The 18811-nt window shown below is 44.2% G+C and overlaps 1 protein-coding gene across 2 annotated transcripts in view; it reads left to right on the plus strand.

Moving 5' to 3' along the window:
- The window catches only part of LOC139531499 (netrin-G1-like), a 273240-nt gene that overhangs the window by 210101 nt on the left and 44328 nt on the right, over positions 1 to 18811 (plus strand). For both annotated transcript variants that reach the window (XM_071327993.1, XM_071327992.1), the window contains exons 5-6: positions 12710 to 12736; positions 18320 to 18364. In XM_071327993.1, the coding sequence (XP_071184094.1) occupies positions 12710 to 12736; positions 18320 to 18364 (72 nt within the window). The remainder of the gene's footprint in view (positions 1 to 12709; positions 12737 to 18319; positions 18365 to 18811) is intronic.

Here is an 18811-nt window from a genome sequence, read left to right on the forward strand (position 1 = left end):
AGGCATTCTACTAACATTCTACTGCAATGACACAAACAGGCATTCTACTAACATTCTACTGCTATGACACAAACAGGCATTCTACTAGCATTCTACTGCAATGACACAAACAGGCATTCTACTAGCATTCTACTGCAGGGACACAAACAGGCATTCTACTAGCATTCTACTACAGGGACACAAATAGGCATTCTACTAGCATTCTACTACAGGGACACAAATAGGCATTCTACTAACATTCTACTGCAATGACACAAACAGGCATTCTACTAGCATTCTACTGCAATGACACAAACAGGCATTCTACTAGCATTCTACTGCAGGGACACAAACAGGCATTCTACTAGCATTCTACTACAGGGACACAAATAGGCATTCTACTAGCATTCTACTACAGGGACACAAATAGGCATTCTACTAGCATTCTACTGCTATGACACAAACAGGCATTCTACTAGCATTCTACTGCTATGACACAAACAGGCATTCTACTAACATTCTACTGCAGGGACACAAACAGGCATTCTACTAGCATTCTACTGCAGGGACACAAACAGGCATTCTACTAGCATTCTACTACGACACAAATAAAAGCCAGTCAGAGAACAACAAAGATCTAAAAAAAGAGTTTGCCACCATAAACCCAAACCTGAAATCTCTCACACGTACTCAGTGGGTGGCTAAATGGCAGATAGGCCCTCCAGTTTACCGCTTGGAACAGTTTTAGTCTAGCCAATCATACGATAAGGATAGTAATCCCTGGGGTGTAGTCCTAGAGGACAGCTTGAGACTTTGGCATGTGTTCATATTTTCTACTGTTGTGTGGGTGTGTCTGCATCCGGATGTGTGTTCACTCACCACGCCCCTTACAGATCCTGTTCTCCATCAAACAGAGGAGTGACCTCTAAGAGACTGGGGAGGACACCATGAAAATCAATGGAGTACTCCATAAACACAAGCTAATGCTCTTCCTGTTATAGAGCTTAATGGAGATATGGAGACACACACACACACGTATATATATATATACACACACAAGAACTCATAAATATACAGTGCATTAGGAAAGTATTCAGACCCCTTGACTTTTTCCACATTTTGTTACATTACAGCCCTATTCTGAAATGTATTAAATCCATGTGGATAAGAGCCTCTGATAAATGACTGAATTGTCCACGTTAAAGTACTACATGAAAACACAATTCAATATTCAGTTTGTCTACAAATTAATCATTGATATGTTGGATTCACAAGTCTATCTCAACCAAAAATCTAAGTTAAGAATGTGATTAAATCTAAATAAAGTTGAATTTGATTCATTCCTATTCTTAGATTTTTGTTTTTACAATGCTGCTATTCACTGTTTATTATCTATGCATAGTCACTTCACCCCTACCTACCTACAAAATAACTTGACTAACCTGTACCTCCACACATTGACTTAGTACCGGTACACCCTTTAGATAGCCTTGTTATTGACATTTGTATTGTGTTACTTTTTATTTTTATTTTACTATTTTTACTTTAGTTTATTTAGTAAATATTTTCTTAACTCTTTCTTGAACTGCATTGTTGGTTAAGGGCTTGTTAGTAAGCATTTCACGGTTGTATTCGGAGCATGTGACAAATAACATTTGATTTGATTGGAAATGGAGACATGAATCCTACATGTAAACGATTGCATAGGAAATCAACTAAAAGCTGTAAACCCTAGGCCTATATGTGTTGTTTTTATGTTGTTGAACCACTGGGTTGAATTGAAACAATTGCTGTTGATGACTTTGTAAATACTATATAGACCTAAATAGTATAATTGATGATACATAACTTTTTAAGCATGGTTTTTTGGAAGGATTTTGCTAGCAACAGTGAATATTGTCACGCGGGACTAGGTGGGTGAAGGAATCAGACGCAGAGAGTTCCACTGGTGAAAAGTGCTTTTTACTTATGCACACAAGAATGATAAACCCAAACATACAGGGCGCAGACAGCAACTTGACAACCCAAAAACACAGGGTGCCAAGTAAAATAGAAAAATAAATCCACCTCTACCTAAAACGCACACACGTAACATAAAGACAATCCCGCACAAAACAACGGCGGTTCCAACTAGTAAAAATAAGGAAGCTCATTAAACCAAACAACAGAAACACAGGTGAAACGAATTAGACAAAACAAACAGACAAACAAAAAAGGGATCGGTGGCGGCTAGTAGGACGGTGACGACGACCGCCGAGCACCGCCCGAACAGGCAGGGGAGCCAACTTCGGCAGAAGTCGTGACAAATATGTTTAGTTATTAAGAGATCTCTCAAAGGCCTCCCGGGTGGCGCAGTGGTCTAGGGCACTGCATCGCAGTGCTAGCTGCGCCACCAGAGTCTCTGGGTTCGCGCCCAGGCTCTGTCCCAGCCGGCCGCGACCGGGAGGTCCATGGGGCGACGCACAATTGGCATAGCATCGTCCGGGTTAGGGAGGGTTTGGCCGGTAGGGATATCCTTGTCTCATCGCGCTCCAGCGACTCCTGTGGCGGGCCGGGCACAGTGCGCGCTAACCAAGGGGGCCAGGTACACGGTGTTTCCTCCGACACATTGGTGCGGCTGGCTTCCGGGTTGGAGGCGCGCTGTGTTAAGAAGCAGTGCGGCTTGGTTGGGTTGTGCTTCGGAGGACGCATGGCTTTCGACCTTCGTCTCTCCCGAGCCCGTACGGGAGTTGTAGCGATGAGACAAGATAGTAATTACTAGCGATTGGATACCACGAAAATTGGGGAGAAAAGGGGATAAAAAACTAATAAGAATTTTTTTTTAAGAATAAAAAAAAAAAAGAGATCTCTCAATAATTATGCTCATGATAGCACATGTGAAGTAGTCAGTGACAACTATCAAAGCTAAGCAGGGCTGGGCTTGGTTAAAACTCTGGATGGGAGACCAAATGAATAGCTGTAGAGAGATCAACTCTCCAGTAGGAGGTGCTGTATAGAGAACAACTCTCCAGTAGGAGGTGCTGTAGAGAGATCAACTCTCCAGTAGGAGGTGCTGTAGATAGATCAACTCTCCAGTAGGAGGTGCTGTAGATAGATCAACTCTCCAGTAGGAGGTGCTGTAGAGAGAACAACTCTCCAGTAGGAGGTGCTGTAGATAGATCAACTCTCCAGTAGGAGGTACTGTAGATAGATCAACTCTCCAGTAAGAGGTGCTGTAGAGAGCACAACTCTCCAGTAGGAGGTGCTGTAGAGAGATCAACTCTCCAGTAGGAGGTGCTGTAGAGAGATCAACTCTCCAGTAGAAGGTGCTGTAGATAGATCAACTCTCCAGTAGGAGGTGCTGTAGAGAGAACAACTCTCCAGTAGGAGGTGCTGTAGATAGATCAACTCTCCTCTAGGAGGTGCTGTAGAGAGATCAACTCTCCAGTAGGAGGTGCTGTAGAGAGATCAACTCTCCAATAGGAGGTGCTGTAGAGAGATCAACTCTCCAGTAGGAGGTGCTGTAGAGAGATCAACTCTCCAGTAGGAGGTGCTGTAGATAGATCAACTCTCCAGTAGGAGGTGCTGTAGATAGATCAACTCTCCAGTAAGAGGTGCTGTAGAGAGAACAACTCTCCAGTAGGAGGTGCTGTAGAGAGATCAACTCTCCAGTAGGAGGTGCTGTAGATAGATCAACTCTCCAGTAGGAGGTGCTGTAGAGAGATCAACTCTCCAGTAGGAGGTGCTGTAGAGAGATCAACTCTCCTCTAGGAGGTGCTGTAGAGAGATCAACTCTCCAGTAGGAGGTGCTGTAGAGAGATCAACTCTCCAATAGGAGGTGCTGTAGAGAGATCAACTCTCCAGTAGGAGGTGCTGTAGAGAGATCAACTCTCCAGTAGGAGGTGCTGTAGATAGATCAACTCTCCAGTAGGAGGTGCTGTAGATAGATCAACTCTCCAGTAAGAGGTGCTGTAGAGAGAACAACTCTCCAGTAGGAGGTGCTGTAGAGAGATCAACTCTCCAGTAGGACGTGCTGTAGAGAGATCAACTCTCCAGTAGGAGGTGCTGTAGAGAGATCAACTCTCCAGTAGGAGGTGCTGTAGAGAGATCAACTCTCCAGTAGGAGGTGCTGTAGAGAGATCAACTCTCCAGTAGGAGGTGCTGTAGAGATATCAACTCTCCAGTAGGAGGTGCTGTAGAGAGATCAACTCTCCAGTAGGAGGTGCTGTAGATAGATCAACTCTCCAGTAGGAGGTGCTGTAGATAGATCAACTCTCCTCTAGGAGGTGCTGTAGAGAGATCAACTCTCCAGTAGGAGGTGCTGTAGATAGATCAACTCTCCAGTAGGAGGTGATGTAGAGAGATCAACTCTCCAGTAGGAGGTGCTGTAGAGAGAACAACTCTTCAGTAGGAGGTGCTGTAGATAGATCAACTCTCCAGTAGGAGGTGCTGTAGAGAGAAAAACTCTCCAGTAGGAGGTGCTGTAGAGAGATCAACTCTCCAGTAGGAGGTGCTGTAGAGAGATCAACTCTCCAGTAGGAGGTGCTGTAGAGAGATCAACTCTCCAGTAGGAGGTGCTGTAGAGAGATCAACTCTCCAGTAGGAGGTGCTGTAGAGAGATCAACTCTCCAGTAGGAGGTACTGTAGATAGATCAACTCTCCAGTAGGAGGTGCTGTAGATAGATCAACTCTCCAGTAGGAGGTGCTGTAGAGAGAACAACTCTCCAGTAGGAGGTGCTGTAGATAGATCAACTCTCCTCTAGGAGGTGCTGTAGAGAGATCAACTCTCCAGTAGGAGGTGCTGTAGATAGATCAACTCTCCAGTAGGAGGTGCTGTAGAGAGATCAACTCTCCAGTAGGAGGTGCTGTAGAGAGAACAAGTCTCCAGTAGGAGGTGCTGTAGATAGATCAACTCTCCAGTAGGAGGTGCTGTAGAGAGAACAACTCTCCAGTAGGAGGTGCTGTAGAGAGATCAACTCTCCGGTAGGATGTGCTGTAGAGAGATCAACTCTCCAGTAGGAGGTGCTGTAGAGAGATCAACTCTCCAGTAGGAGGTGCTGTAGAGAGATCAACTCTCCAGTAGGAGGTGCTGTAGAGATATCAACTCTCCAGTAGGAGGTCGCTGTAGAGAGAACAACTCTCCAGGAGGAGGTGCTGTAGATACATCAACTCTCCAGTAGGAGTTGCTGTAGAGAGATCAACTCTCCAGTAGGAGGTGATGTAGAGAGAACAACTCTCCAGTAGGAGGTGCTGTAGAAATATCAACTCTCCAGTAGGAGGTGCTGTAGAGAGATCAACTCTCCAGTGGGAGGTGCTGTAGATAGATCAACTCTCCAGTAGGAGGTGCTGTAGATAGATCAACTCTCCAGTAGGAGGTGCTGTAGAGAGATCAACTCTCCAGTAGGAGGTGCTGTAGCTAGATCAACTCTCCAGTAAGAGGTGCTGTAGAGAGATCAATTCTCCAGTAGGAGGTGCTGTAGAGAGATCAACTCTCCAGTAGGAGGTGCTGTAGAGAGATCAACTCTCCAGTAGGAGGTGCTGTAGAGAGATCAACTCTCCAGTAGGAGGTGCTGTAGAGAGATCAACTCTCCAGTAGGAGGTGCTGTAGATAGATCAACTCTCCAGTAGGAGGTGCTGTAGAGAGATCAACTCTCCAGTAGGAGGTGCTGTTGAGAGATCAACTCTCCAGTAGGAGGTGCTGTAGCTAGATCAACTCTCCAGTAAGAGGTGCTGTAGAGAGATCAATTCTCCAGTAGGAGGTACTGTAGAGAGATCAACTCTCCAGTAGGAGGTGCTGTAGAGAGATCAACTCTCCAGTAGGAGGTGCTGTAGAGAGATCAACTCTCCAGTAGGAGGTGCTGTAGAGAGATCAACTCTCCAGTGGGAGGTGCTGTAGATAGATCAACTCTCCAGTAGGAGGTGCTGTAGAGAGAACAACTCTCCAGTAGGAGGTGCTGTAGAGAGATCAACTCTCCAGTAGGAGGTGCTGTAGAGAGATCAACTCTCCAGGAGGAGGTGCTGTAGAGACATCAACTCTCCAGTGGGAGGTGCTGTAGATAGATCAACTCTCCAGTAGGAGGTGCTGTAGAGAGAACAACTCTCCAGTAGGAGGTGCTGTAGAGACATCAACTCTCCAGTAGGAGGTCGCTGTAGAGAGAACAACTCTCCAGGAGGAGGTGCTGTAGAGACATCAACTCTCCAGTAAGAGTTGCTGTAGAGAGATCAACTCTCCAGTAGGAGGTGCTGTAGAGAGATCAACTCTCCAGTAGGAGGTGCTGTAGAGAGATCAACTCTCCAGTAGGAGGTGCTGTAGATAGATCAACTCTCCAGTAGGAGGTGCTGTAGAGAGATCAACTCTCCAGTAGGAGGTGCTGTAGAGAGATCAACTCTCCAGTAAGAGGTGCTGTAGAGAGATCAATTCTCCAGTAGGAGGTGCTGTAGAGAGAACAACTCTCCAGTAGGAAGTGCTGTAGAGAGAACAACTCTCCAGTAGGAGGTGCTGTCCAGCCTACTGTTTCTTCTGATAGTGGATCTGACGTTGTTTCAAATGTAAAATTGTAACATATTTTCTACATTTATCTATGTAGAAAATTGGTTACAATGTTGGCATAATCCTGTACTTACATTTTTTGGGGGGTGGGAATCCAATGTATTTTCCATGTAAAAATACATTGACAAATAAGTTCAACCAGTTTGTGCACAGCCAGAAGACACTGTTGGGATAAAGTTTGTGTTTTTGTTATTTTTACATCAGTGGAGGCTGGTGACTTGAAAAATGGAGGAGGTGTGGTGACTCACGGTATAGGCGCGGAACACAAGGAGACGACAAAGTGTTTCAAAAATCTAAACCTAAAGCATTTAACCTAAAGCTTTTAATAAAGACATTTATTGTACAATATTTTGGGGAATGGGAATGAGAGGGCTACTTACACAGTGTTGGGAAGGGATCACAGCAGTGATTGAATGAGGGTATGAGGCATGGGTTGAGGTGTTCAGAGGATTGACTTCAGTGCAGGACAGGATTTTAATGGGAATACAAAAACAATAACACAAGAAACTACACAATTAGACCAAATAGCAAAGAATGAGTTAGTCCAAGCAAGGAGTAAAATCATTGATGTTGTAATAATGTGATTGTGTATGTGACTGACTCTACATACAGTAATGAGAAAAAATAGCTTGGAGAGGAGTTGGCACATGAGCGGTGGGGCGGTGTTGACAATGGTAGTGGAGTGGAGTGGTCATCACCTGTTAATCAGGGAACAGGAGGGGTCTTAGCTGGAAATACAAATAGCAGAAACATTCCATTACAGCAGCGCCATCGTAGGCTTGAACAACAAGTTTCTCTATGAAGTTCAACACAAACATCTCAATATTTATAAAGTCAAACACAGACTGCGCATCTCGCCCACTTGACACGTCAACGGTTCCCAAGAAACGTTCCTGAATAAAGCCATGATCATCCTGATGATAACTGACAACTGCAAGCAGACTGGTGGCACCATAGGTCCCAGAGCGGTCAGACTGGTGGCACCATAGGTCCCAGAGCGGTCAGACTGGTGGCAACATAGGTCCCAGAGCAGTCACACTGGTGCCACCACAGGTCCCAGAGCGGTCAGACTGGTGACACCATAGGTCCCAGAGCGGTCAGACTGGTGACACCATAGGTCCCAGAGCGGTCAGACTGGTGGCACCATAGGTCCCAGAGCGGTCAGACTGGTGACACCATAGGTCCCAGAGTGGTCAGACTGGTGGCACCATAGGTCCCAGGGCGGTCAGACTGGTGACATCATAGGTCCCAGAGTGGTCAGACTGGTGGCACCATAGGTCCGAGAGCGTTGGGGCAATTTTTACCCCCTGGGGCCTGTAGTTTTTCCTTATATGTTAACCTAACTAGGAAAACTCTGGACCATATAAAGTATGACAGTGATTAATCAGTTGTAAAAAGGTTTAATGGGCTATGATGGGACCAGTTTTTCATAATCAGGTCACATGGTTTAAAAAAAACTCCTGATAAAAACTAATTTCCCTGGGGGGGATGAAAACCCTTTCAAACTGCAGCTACCTTATACTTGTTCATATGAATTATATTTATACTATATTAGGAAGGGGGATTTCCTCTACCCAGACACAGAGACAATAACTGATGGACAATAGAACTCACAGGGCTGAGCTTTATGAATGTTTGCATCATGTAGGCCTTATTAAACATTTACTCACATCTGGTATCACTATTATGTTGACTGATTCATCACAGTTAATCATTTTGGATTAAAAGGCAACCTAGCCAGTCCCATTTTGAATATAAACTTAATGAGATCACATTCACATTTTCTCCTGACACACAAATGGACTATAAACACATAACATTACCAATTAGTTTACACTGACCAGATGGAGAGGGCGCATAGGATTTAACATCCATCAAATAAAATTGTATTTGTCACAAGCTCCGAATACAACAGTGAAATGCTTACTTACAAGCCCTTAACCAACAATGCAGTTTTAAGAAAAATGTAGTTAAAGGGCAGCAGTAAAATAACAATAGCGAGGCTATATACAGGGGGTACCGGTAAAGAGTCAATGTGCGGAGGCACCAGTTAGTCAAGGTAATTGAGGTAATATATACATATAGGTACAGTTAAAGTGACTATGCATAGATGATAAACAGAGAGTACTAGGTGCATAAAAGGGGGCGGGGGCAATGCAAATATTCTGGTTAGCCATTGTATTAGCTGTTCAGGAGTCTTATGGCTTGGGGGTAGAAGCTGTTAAGAAGCCTCTTGGAACTAGACTTGGCACTTCGGTACTGCTTGCCATGAAGTAGCAGAGAGAACAGTCTATGACTAGGGTGGCTGGAGTCTTTGACAATTTTTAGGGCCTTCCTCTAACACCGCCTGGTATAGAAGTCCTGGATGGCAGGAAGCTTAGCCCCAGTGATGTACTGGGCTGTACGCACCACCCTCTGTAGTGCCTTGCGGTCGGAGGCCAAGAAATTGCCACACCAGTCAGTGATGCAACCAGTCAGGATGCTCTCGATGGTGCAGCTGTAGAACTTTTTGAAGATCTGAGGACCCACGCCAAATCTTTTCAGTTACCTGAGGGGGAGTAGGCTTTGTCATGCCCTCTTCACGACTGTCTTGGTGTGTTTGGACCATGATAGTTTTTTGGTGATGTGTACACCAAGGAACTTGAAGCTCTCAACATGCTCCACTACAGCCCCGTCGATGAGAATGGGGGCGTGCTTGGTTCTCCTTTTCCTGTAGTCCACAATCATCTCCTTTGTCTTGATCATGTTGAGGGAGAGGTTGTTATCCTGGCACCACACAGCCAAGTCTCTGACCTCCTCCCTATAGGCTGTCTCATCGTTATCGGTGATCAGGCCTACCACTGTTGTGCCATCAGCAAACTTAATGATGGTGTTGGAGTCGTGCCTGGCCGTGCAGTCATGAGTGAACAGGGAGTACAGGAGGGGACTGAGCACGATCCCCTGAGGGGCCCCCGTTTTGAGGATAAGCATGGCGGATGTGTTGTTACCTACCCTTATCACCTGGGTGCGGCCCGTCAGGAAGTCCAGGATCCAGTTGCAGAGGGAGGTGTCCTTAGCTTTAGTCTCAGGGTCCTTAGCTTAGTGATGAGCTTTGAGAGCACTGTGGTGTTGAACGCTGAGCTGTAGTCAATGAATAGCATTCTCACATAGGTGTTCCTTTTGTCCAGGTGGGAAAGGGCAGTGTGGAGTGCAATAGAGATTGCATCATCTGTTGATCTGTTGGGGCGGTATGCAAATTGTAGTGGGTCTTGGGTTTCTGGGATAATGGTGTTTATGTGAACCATGACCAGCCTTTCAAAGCACTTCATGGCTACAGACGTGAGTGTTACGTGTCGGTAGTCATTTAGGCAGGTTACCTTAGTGTTCTTGGGCATAGGGACTATGGTGGTCTGCTTGAAACATGTTGGTATTACAGACTCAGTTAGGTACAGGTTGAAAATGTCAGTGAAGACAATTGCCAGTTGCTCTTCTTATTAGCCTACAGTTGATCAGACTGAAAAATAGTATTGTTTTCATCCCATACAGCATAAGATTTTTAATGTTTTCGTGTAGCCTAGGCTGCTGCTATATTTATGTCATGAGTTTTTGCTTGTGTCTGTCCGGAGTGATTATGTTTTATCATCTTTGCTAAATAAATACCGGAGGAAAGTGTAAAGCCTACTTAGGCGCACACGGAAATCTAAAACCCGAAACAGCAAGCAATGCAGATGTACGTAGAAGCACGGTGGCTTGGACAAACTCCCTAGAAAAGCTGGAACCTAGGAAGAAGCCAACAGAGGAACCAGGCTCTGAGGGGTGTGCCAGGTTAAGATTATAACAATACATGGCCAAGATGTTCAAACATTCATAGATGACCAGTATGGTCAAATAATAATATTAATCACAGTGGTTGTAGAGGGTACAACAGGTCAGCACCTCATGAGTAAATGTCAGTTGGCTTTTTTTAGCCGAGCATTCAGAGTTAGAGACAGCAGGTGCGGTACAGAGAGAAAGAGTTGAAAACAGCAGGTCCGGGACATGGTAGCACATCCAGTGAACAGGTCAGGGTTCCATAGCCGCTGGCAGAACAGTTGAAACTGGAGCAGCAGCACGACCAGGTGGTCTGGGGACAGCAAGGTATCATCAGGCCAGGTAGTGGTCCCAGGGCCCTGGGCATGGTCCCAGGGCTCAGGTCCTCCAGGAGGGGAGGGAGAGGGAGAGAGAGAGAATTAGAGGGAGCATTCCTAAGGGATAGAGGAATATCTTCAATCCATCAACTTACTACCCAGAGACGAGGCTGAGTATAGCCCATGAAGATCTCCCCCACAGCACAAACCCGAGGGGGGCACCAAACCCGGAATGGAAGATCACGTCAGTGACTCAACCCACTCAAGTGACGCACCCCTCCTAGGGACGGGATGGAATAGCACCAGTAAGCCAGTGACTCAGCCCCCTGGAGGCAGAGAATCCCGGTGGAGAGATAATAACTGGCCAGGCAGAGACAGCAAGGGCGGTTCGTTTCTCCAGTGCCTTTCCGTTCACTCCTGGGCCAGACTACACTCAATCGACATCCTAGAAAAGACAGTTGAAAGTTCGATGTGTTCAGCAAATAAAGCGTGCACTTACCTCTTTTTTAAAATGTATTTAACCAGGCAAGTCAGTTAAGAACAATGTCTTATTTACAATGACGGCCTACCCTGGCAAAACCCTAACGCGGACGACGCTGTGCCAATTTGTGCGCTGCCCTATGGGACTCCCAAACACGGCCGGTTGTGATACAACCTGTAATAGAACCAGGGTCTATAGTGATGCCTCTAGCACTGAAATACAGTGCCTTAGACCGATAACCCACTCGGGAGCTTTAACCTCTGCAAGCTCCTTGTAGTTGCCCTTGTTGGTGGAACTTTCCCTCTCGTCCTGTCCTCTATCGATGCAGCTTGAATCTGATGTGGGCATTCATATGCTCACTGCTTTTGTTTTGCCGTTTAGCTGAACGATCAATGTACCCACCTTTCGACCAAGGCTCAGACTTTCCAAAAAGCAGGCAAGGCCAGCAATGCAGCTTGATGAAAATCTCCCTGTTAACCAGCTATACTTTTTATACCAGTTGGTATTGAATGCCCTCACCGTTTCATCATTCTTCACGAAACTGATCTCGGGCAAAGGGGTCGACCCTCACTTCTAATTCTCACACTTTTCCGTGTACCCCAGAGAATGAAAGGTTGTTTTTAAACAATAAGTTCACAACATTTTCAGCAGTGTTGGCCATTCTATCATTCTGGCGCAGAGAACTGCTAGCTAGCTACTGACGTTAGCAAGGCTAACTTCTACAAATGTTAAATAAATAGCAGTAACTGGACACACAAATAAAATGCTTAAACCAAGAAAATAATTTATAATATACCTCTTCCGTCTCCTGTAATTTGAAAAAAAGAAATTTAATTGAATAATAATAAAGAAAATGCTAAACGATTACTCTTCACTCTTAATCTCTATCCAACAATGTCACCAATTTTCTCAACACATAGAACCCCCATAATGTTCTGTGGCACAATCCCAATACAACACACTTTCACGTTCATTTTCTGATCCTAATTCTATGATTCAATGGGCAACATGTCCGTTCATACTGCAAAAGTTTTGATTGGTTGGAGGAAGTCCTCCAGAAGTGGTCATAATTAACATGTATGTCTGTGGAAGCCTACGAGCCTCCTAGGTTTTGTATTGAAGTCAATGTAGCCAGAGGAGGACGGAAGCTAGCTGTCCTCCGGCTACACCATTGTGCTACCCCAGACAGTGCTGTTGAAGTTACTGTAGACCTTCAATTGCGAAACAGTGTATTTTAATCAATTATTTGGTGACATATGAATATATTAAGTATAGTTTTAACAAAAAAGTTAAACCATAGTAGTGCAGCGCCCCTGGAACAAATTACTGTTAAGAGCCTTGCTCAAAGGCACATTGACAGATTCTTCACCTTGTCAGCTCGGGTATTCAAACCAGCGACCTTTCGGTTACTGGCCCAATGCTTTAACAGCTAGTCTATCTGCCGCTGGTGGGTGGGTGGGTGGGTGGATGTGGGCGTGCGTGCGATCGTATATACTAGATTACATTCAATGTGTTGAAATGAATACAAACAATGTCCTAAACTGCAATATACAATTTGTTAATGTAGAATGAAATGTAAAAGACTAATTTCCCTGTTTTGTCTCTCTCTTGCAGGCATCCCCAGTAACATTGGTCCAGTTAGTAAGTAAATGAAGCAGAAATCCCACCCACCCCCCCAGAAACTGCTTGCTGCTTTACTATGCCTGATCATATCCATCCTCAAAGTCCACGTGGTTTTACATGTTCATTTCTGATTTAGGTCCTCCCATTATTCATTTAAGTGAAGGATTAGTCATAATTGATTTGGAAGTGTTCATTATGCCAGGGTTTAGTTCAATTCCCTTTTTTTTCCCCTCTCTGAAGGAAATGGCAATAGCTTTCTGCCATGTTGTCTGGAAGGCTGCGTGTGGAGGTGGACTAATTCACCTTCAACAAGTTCAGCCTAGATAGCAGCCAGACACCTGGGTATGCATACAAAACACCCCCCCCCTTTTTGCATTATAAAATATAATATTATATTAAAATGCCCCGACCCCAGTGGTGGGATAATGTCAGGGAGGTCATTTCAATATGAGTATTATCTGCTGCAGCCAATGGCCCCTGGAGCACAGAGAGAGAGACGTCTAGAGACATAGTCTACAGTTACTACAGCAGCCGGCTGGGACTCAGGAGAATAACAAAAGACACACACACACACCAAGGATGCGTCCCCCTATGTTCTGTATAGTGCACTGCTTTTGATGTCCATAGGGCTCTGGTCAAAAGTAGTGCACTATGCAGGGTATAGGGGATGTCATTTAGGATGCACCCAAGTGTTGAACAAGTAAAAGTGCCCCTGCCCATTCCACATCAGTCTATCCATCAATCTTACTATCTGGCTAGAACCCTCTCTACTTGGGGGAAACCAATAGACAAAAAGCAGTTTAGATGGACAGCATCCCATTAGTGTTTGAATAGTTTCCTTTTCCTAAACTACAGTCTTTTATCTCCATGACTGCAGATATCCAAAGGACTAGATAACTATGACTAGATAACTAGGTCTAGATAACTAGATAACTAGGACTAGATAACTACGTAACTAGGACTAGATAACTAGGTCTAGATAACTATATAACTAGGACTAGATAACTAGGACTAGATAACTAGATAACTAGGACACGATAACTAGGACTAGATTACTTTTTTTTCTTTTCTTTTTTTTCACCTTTATTTAACCAGGTAGGCTAGTTGAGAACAAGTTCTAATTTGCAACTGCGACCTGGCCAAGATAAAGCATAGCAGTGTGAACAGACAACAACACAGTTACACATGGAGTAAACAATAAACAAGTCAATAACATGGTAGAAAAAAAGAGAATCTATATACAATGTGTGCAAAAGGCATGAGGAGGTAGGCAATAAATCGAATAATTACAATTTAGCAGATTAACACTGGAGTGATAAATCATCAGATGATCATGTGCAAGTAGAGATACTGGTATGCAAAAGAGCAGAAAAGTAAATAAATAAAAGCAGTATGGGGGGTGAGGTAGGTAAATTGGGTGGGCTATATACCGATTGACTATGATAACTAGGATAACTAGATAACTAGGACTAGATTACCAGGACTAGATAACTGGAACTAGATGACTAGAGAACTAGGAACTAGATTACTAGGAACTAGATGAACTAGATAACTAGGACTAGATAACTAAGACTAGATGACTAGATAACTAGGACTAGATGACTAGAGAACTAGGAACTAGATTACTAGGAACTAGATTAACTAGATAACTAGGACTAGATTACCAGGACTAGATAACTGGAACTAGATAACTAGATAGCTAGTACTAGATAACTTGGACTAGATAACTAGGAACTAGATAACTAGGAACAAGATAACTAGGTCTAGATAACTAGGACTAGATAACTTTGACTAGATAACTAGGAACTAGATAACTAGGTCTAGATAACTAGGACTAGATAACTAGAACCAGATAACTAGATAGCTAGTACTAGATAACTAGGTCTAGATAACTAGGACTAGATAACTAGGAACTAGATATATTAGAGCAGTATTGCTATCAGACCTACCCAGTCTTTTTATATGTCAGCATTCAGGAAGTGAAGAAGACAACTAAAGGAAGCTCTTTAGAAGTATTGGGATGTTGCCATGTTTAACATTTACAATGGTATCAGCATATTTACAATGACAATATGGTGGTAAAATGAACTCGCTAGTTGTCACTGAACTCTGAACCACAACAGTTACCACAACTGAGCTCAAGCTAACATAAAAGTGTAATTTGATACAAACAATAAGAAACAGTTTATTATGAAAATTCAGAGATATTTGGCGTCAGAAATTAGCATGGAACCAAGTGGACACCCTCCCTCCCTTCAGTGTTGTCTCCTGCCTGTGCTGCATGCATGTTCTCCATAGATATACATACTGTATATACATACACTTCTCACACATCACCCCCTCCCTAGATCCTCCCCAACCCGACACCTAGCCAGACCATGGCTGCTCTCTCAGAACCCTAGTAGGGAGTGTCTGTATTACATCCTGTCTGTCTGTCTGTGGGTGGGACTCACATAAAGGGCACACTGACTGACTGACTTACGGCCATGTCTGTATGGTTAATTCACAGGCCTGTGGGTATTGAAGCTCTCATGAGATGCTGACTGTCTGTCTCTATACCTGCAGAAGCATCCTCCCCCCCTAACCACCACAACACAAAACACTACCCAGGTTGGGTTCCGGAGCCACAACACAAAACACTACCCAGTTTGGGTTCTGTAGCCACACCAGGGAAACACTACCCAGTTTTGGTTCTGTAGCCACACCAGGGAAACACTACCCAGTTTTGGTTCTGTAGCCACACCAGGGAAACACTACCCAGTTTTGGTTCTGTAGCCACACCAGCGAAACACTACCCAGTTTTGGTTCAGTAGCCACAACACACAACACTACCCAGTTTTGGTTCTGTAGCCATACCAGGGAAACACTACAAAGTTTTGGTTCTGTAGCCAGTTCTGTAGCCACACCAGGGAAACACTACCCAGTTTTGGTTCTGTAGCCACACCAGGGAAACACTACCCAGTTTTGGTTCTGTAGCCACACCAGCGAAACACTACCCAGTTTTGGTTCAGTAGCCACAACACACAACACTACCCAGTTTTGGTTCTGTAGCCATACCAGGAAAACACTACAACGTTTTGGTTCTGTGGCCACAACACAAAACACTACCCAGTTTTGGTTCTGTAGCCACAACACAAAACACTACCCAGTTTTGTTCTGTAGCCACACCAGGGAAACACTACCCAGTTTTGGTTCTGTAGCCACACCAGGGAAACACTACCCAGTTTTGGTTCTGTAGCCACAACACACAACACTACACAGTTTTGGTTAAGTGGCCAGTTCTGTAGCCACACCCGGGAAACACTACCCAATTTTGGTTCTGTAGCCCACCAGGGAAACACTACCCAGTTTTGGTTCTGTAGCCACAACACAAAACACTATCCAGTTTTGGTTCTGTAGCCACAACACAAAACACTACCCAGTTTTGGTTCTGTAGCCACAACACAAAACACTACCCAGTTTTAGTTCTGTAGCCACAACACAAAACACTATCCAATTTTGGTTCTGTAGCCCACCAGGGAAACACTATCCATTTTTGGTTCTGTAGCCCACCAGGGAAACACTACCCAGTTTTGGTTCTGTAGCCACAACACAAAACACTACCCAGTTTTGGTTCTGTAGCCACAACACAAAACACTACCCAGTTTTGGTTCTGTAGCCACAACACACAACACTACCCATTTTTGGTTCTGTAGCCACAACACACAACACTACCCAGTTTTGGTTCTGTAGCCAGTTCTGTAGCCACACCAGGGAAACACTACCCAATTTTGGTTCTGTAGCCACACCAGGGAAACACTACCCAGTTTTGGTTCTGTAGCCACACCAGGGAAACACTACCCAGTTTTGGTTCTGTAGCCACACCAGGGAAACACTACCCAGTTTTGGTTCTGTAGCCACACCAGGGAAACACTACCCAGTTTTGGTTCTGTAGCCAGTTCTGTACCCACACCAGGGAAACACTACCCAGTTTTGGTTCTGTAGCCAGTTCTGTAGCCACACCAGGGATGAAGTTGAGGGAAAACAAACTGAAATCGTATGTAGCTACGTTCTCTAAAATAAAAGAAGGAACCAAGCAGAACACGGCTAAATGTCCTGGAATAGAGCTACCCCCAGATCTACCCCCAGATCTACCCTCAGAGCTACCCCCAGATCTACCCTCAGAGCTACCCCCAGATCTACCCCCAGATCTACCCTCAGAGCTACCCCCAGATCTACCCCCAGATCTACCCCCAGATCTACCCTCAGAGCTACCCCCAGATCTACCCTCAGATCTACCCCCAGGTCTACCCTCAGATCCACCCTCAGGACAGAAAACACTTTTTGAAATTGTTGTTTGAAAGTATTTTAATTCTTTATTGACCTTTCTGCAACTTTATTTCAGGTTTATTAAGCCAGCCAGAATCGCCCTAATGCAGCCATGAAAGCAAAATATGCATATATATATATATACGTTTTTATCTGAGCTCTGCAAGATTTCATTTCATTATGAGAGCATGGAGTATAAGACGTCACTTCTCATTTAGAGCGTCTTAACTGAATTCGAACACGTGGCCTTTATTAATGTGCATCTTATTTAGAACGGACATGACATTCTATGTAGTTGATCAGTTATGGAATTGTCTTGGAGAGGGTTTGGATAGTAATTTAGTCAAACACTACAGCATAAACTAACTGTATGTCTATGTGCCTGAGTGCATGCATACCCAAACACTTTCTCCTAAACGCATAACCCTTATCTTTAACCAAAACTGAATGTATTTCAAATGATTAGACACGCCACACATGTATGGCTCACTATCCAATCACACGGAGGTTAAATTGCTTGCTGTGACACCACTGGACACTAATGATCACATGACTACACGACCACACTGACGTCAAGGATACTGCAACACAGAGACTTATTATTGCTTTAACGAACTAGAACAATACCAGAACAAGTAACAAGACCTTCCTTCTGTCTCGGCTTGACTCAACCCTGCTCCTTCACCCAACCGACCACAACCAACAAACACCACCAGTCATTTCCCCATCACAGAAATACAGAATTGTATGTAATGATGTTACATCACAACTCTCAGTCATTCCAATTCCTAACACACCACATGATTTATTCCTCGTGATTCCTGTAATTAGATATTGATTGCATTCATTTGATAAACTCAACAAAATGCCTGTGACACTTAAACCAACCCGCCATTTTTGCGTAAGTTATTATCCCACTACATATCAGACAGAATCTCAAGTAGAGACTGTTGTTTGTTATATATTTGTTTCTTTGTTTATGTTTATCCGTCATTGCCATCGATGCACACACTCAAGTGAGCCATGAAACTACACAATTACATCCAATGTCCCTGGGACGTCATCTGTGACATGGTCTGGGACTGGTGTTGGGATGCATCTACTGCTTGTCCCTGTACAGGCTTGTCAGTCATTCTGTTGTTCTGAGTTGTTCTGAGTAAAGCCGGTGTGTCTAGTTGTCTACATATACCCCACCAGTCAACCTGTATTACAACTTCTAGTACTGTTAATGAATCTGATGTCCACTATAGCCATTGCACATAATAACTTATGGTTTCTCCCGATTGCATGCAGTTCGGCCGAATGTCTCATCCCTAGGTGTTGCTAACCGAAACCAAGGTAGGCTATACCTCCAACTAAGATTAAACATATCTCTTTACAGATATTCCTCAAATATATAGTAGTCATACAGTGACTAGCTGTGACAGTTGAGGCCAGATCCACCAGGATGGAGCTTTTCCTGCCTAGAGTTCATCTGTGTTAAAACCTTTAATGATACAGATTTTTTTTTTAAAGAAACACAAATATATACAGTATATATCTTTTTTTTTCTTTATTCACTCTCTCTTTTTTTGTGAAGGAGTGAAAAGAGGACACCTTCAAAACAGGGAATTTGGTTTTCTGGCGTAGTCGGCAGACATGGATGTGCTGCAACACTCTGTGACTCCATTACAATATCCCCCTCTCCACCCCCCCCCCACTTGAGCCCCCCAGATGCGGAATCTCTCCACGAGAGCAGTATAAAGATAGGCTCTCTATCTCTTTCTCTCCCTCTCCCTCTCTTTC

Source organism: Salvelinus alpinus, chromosome 10, assembly GCF_045679555.1.
Source record: "Salvelinus alpinus chromosome 10, SLU_Salpinus.1, whole genome shotgun sequence".
Taxonomy (NCBI): Eukaryota; Metazoa; Chordata; class Actinopteri; order Salmoniformes; family Salmonidae; genus Salvelinus; species Salvelinus alpinus.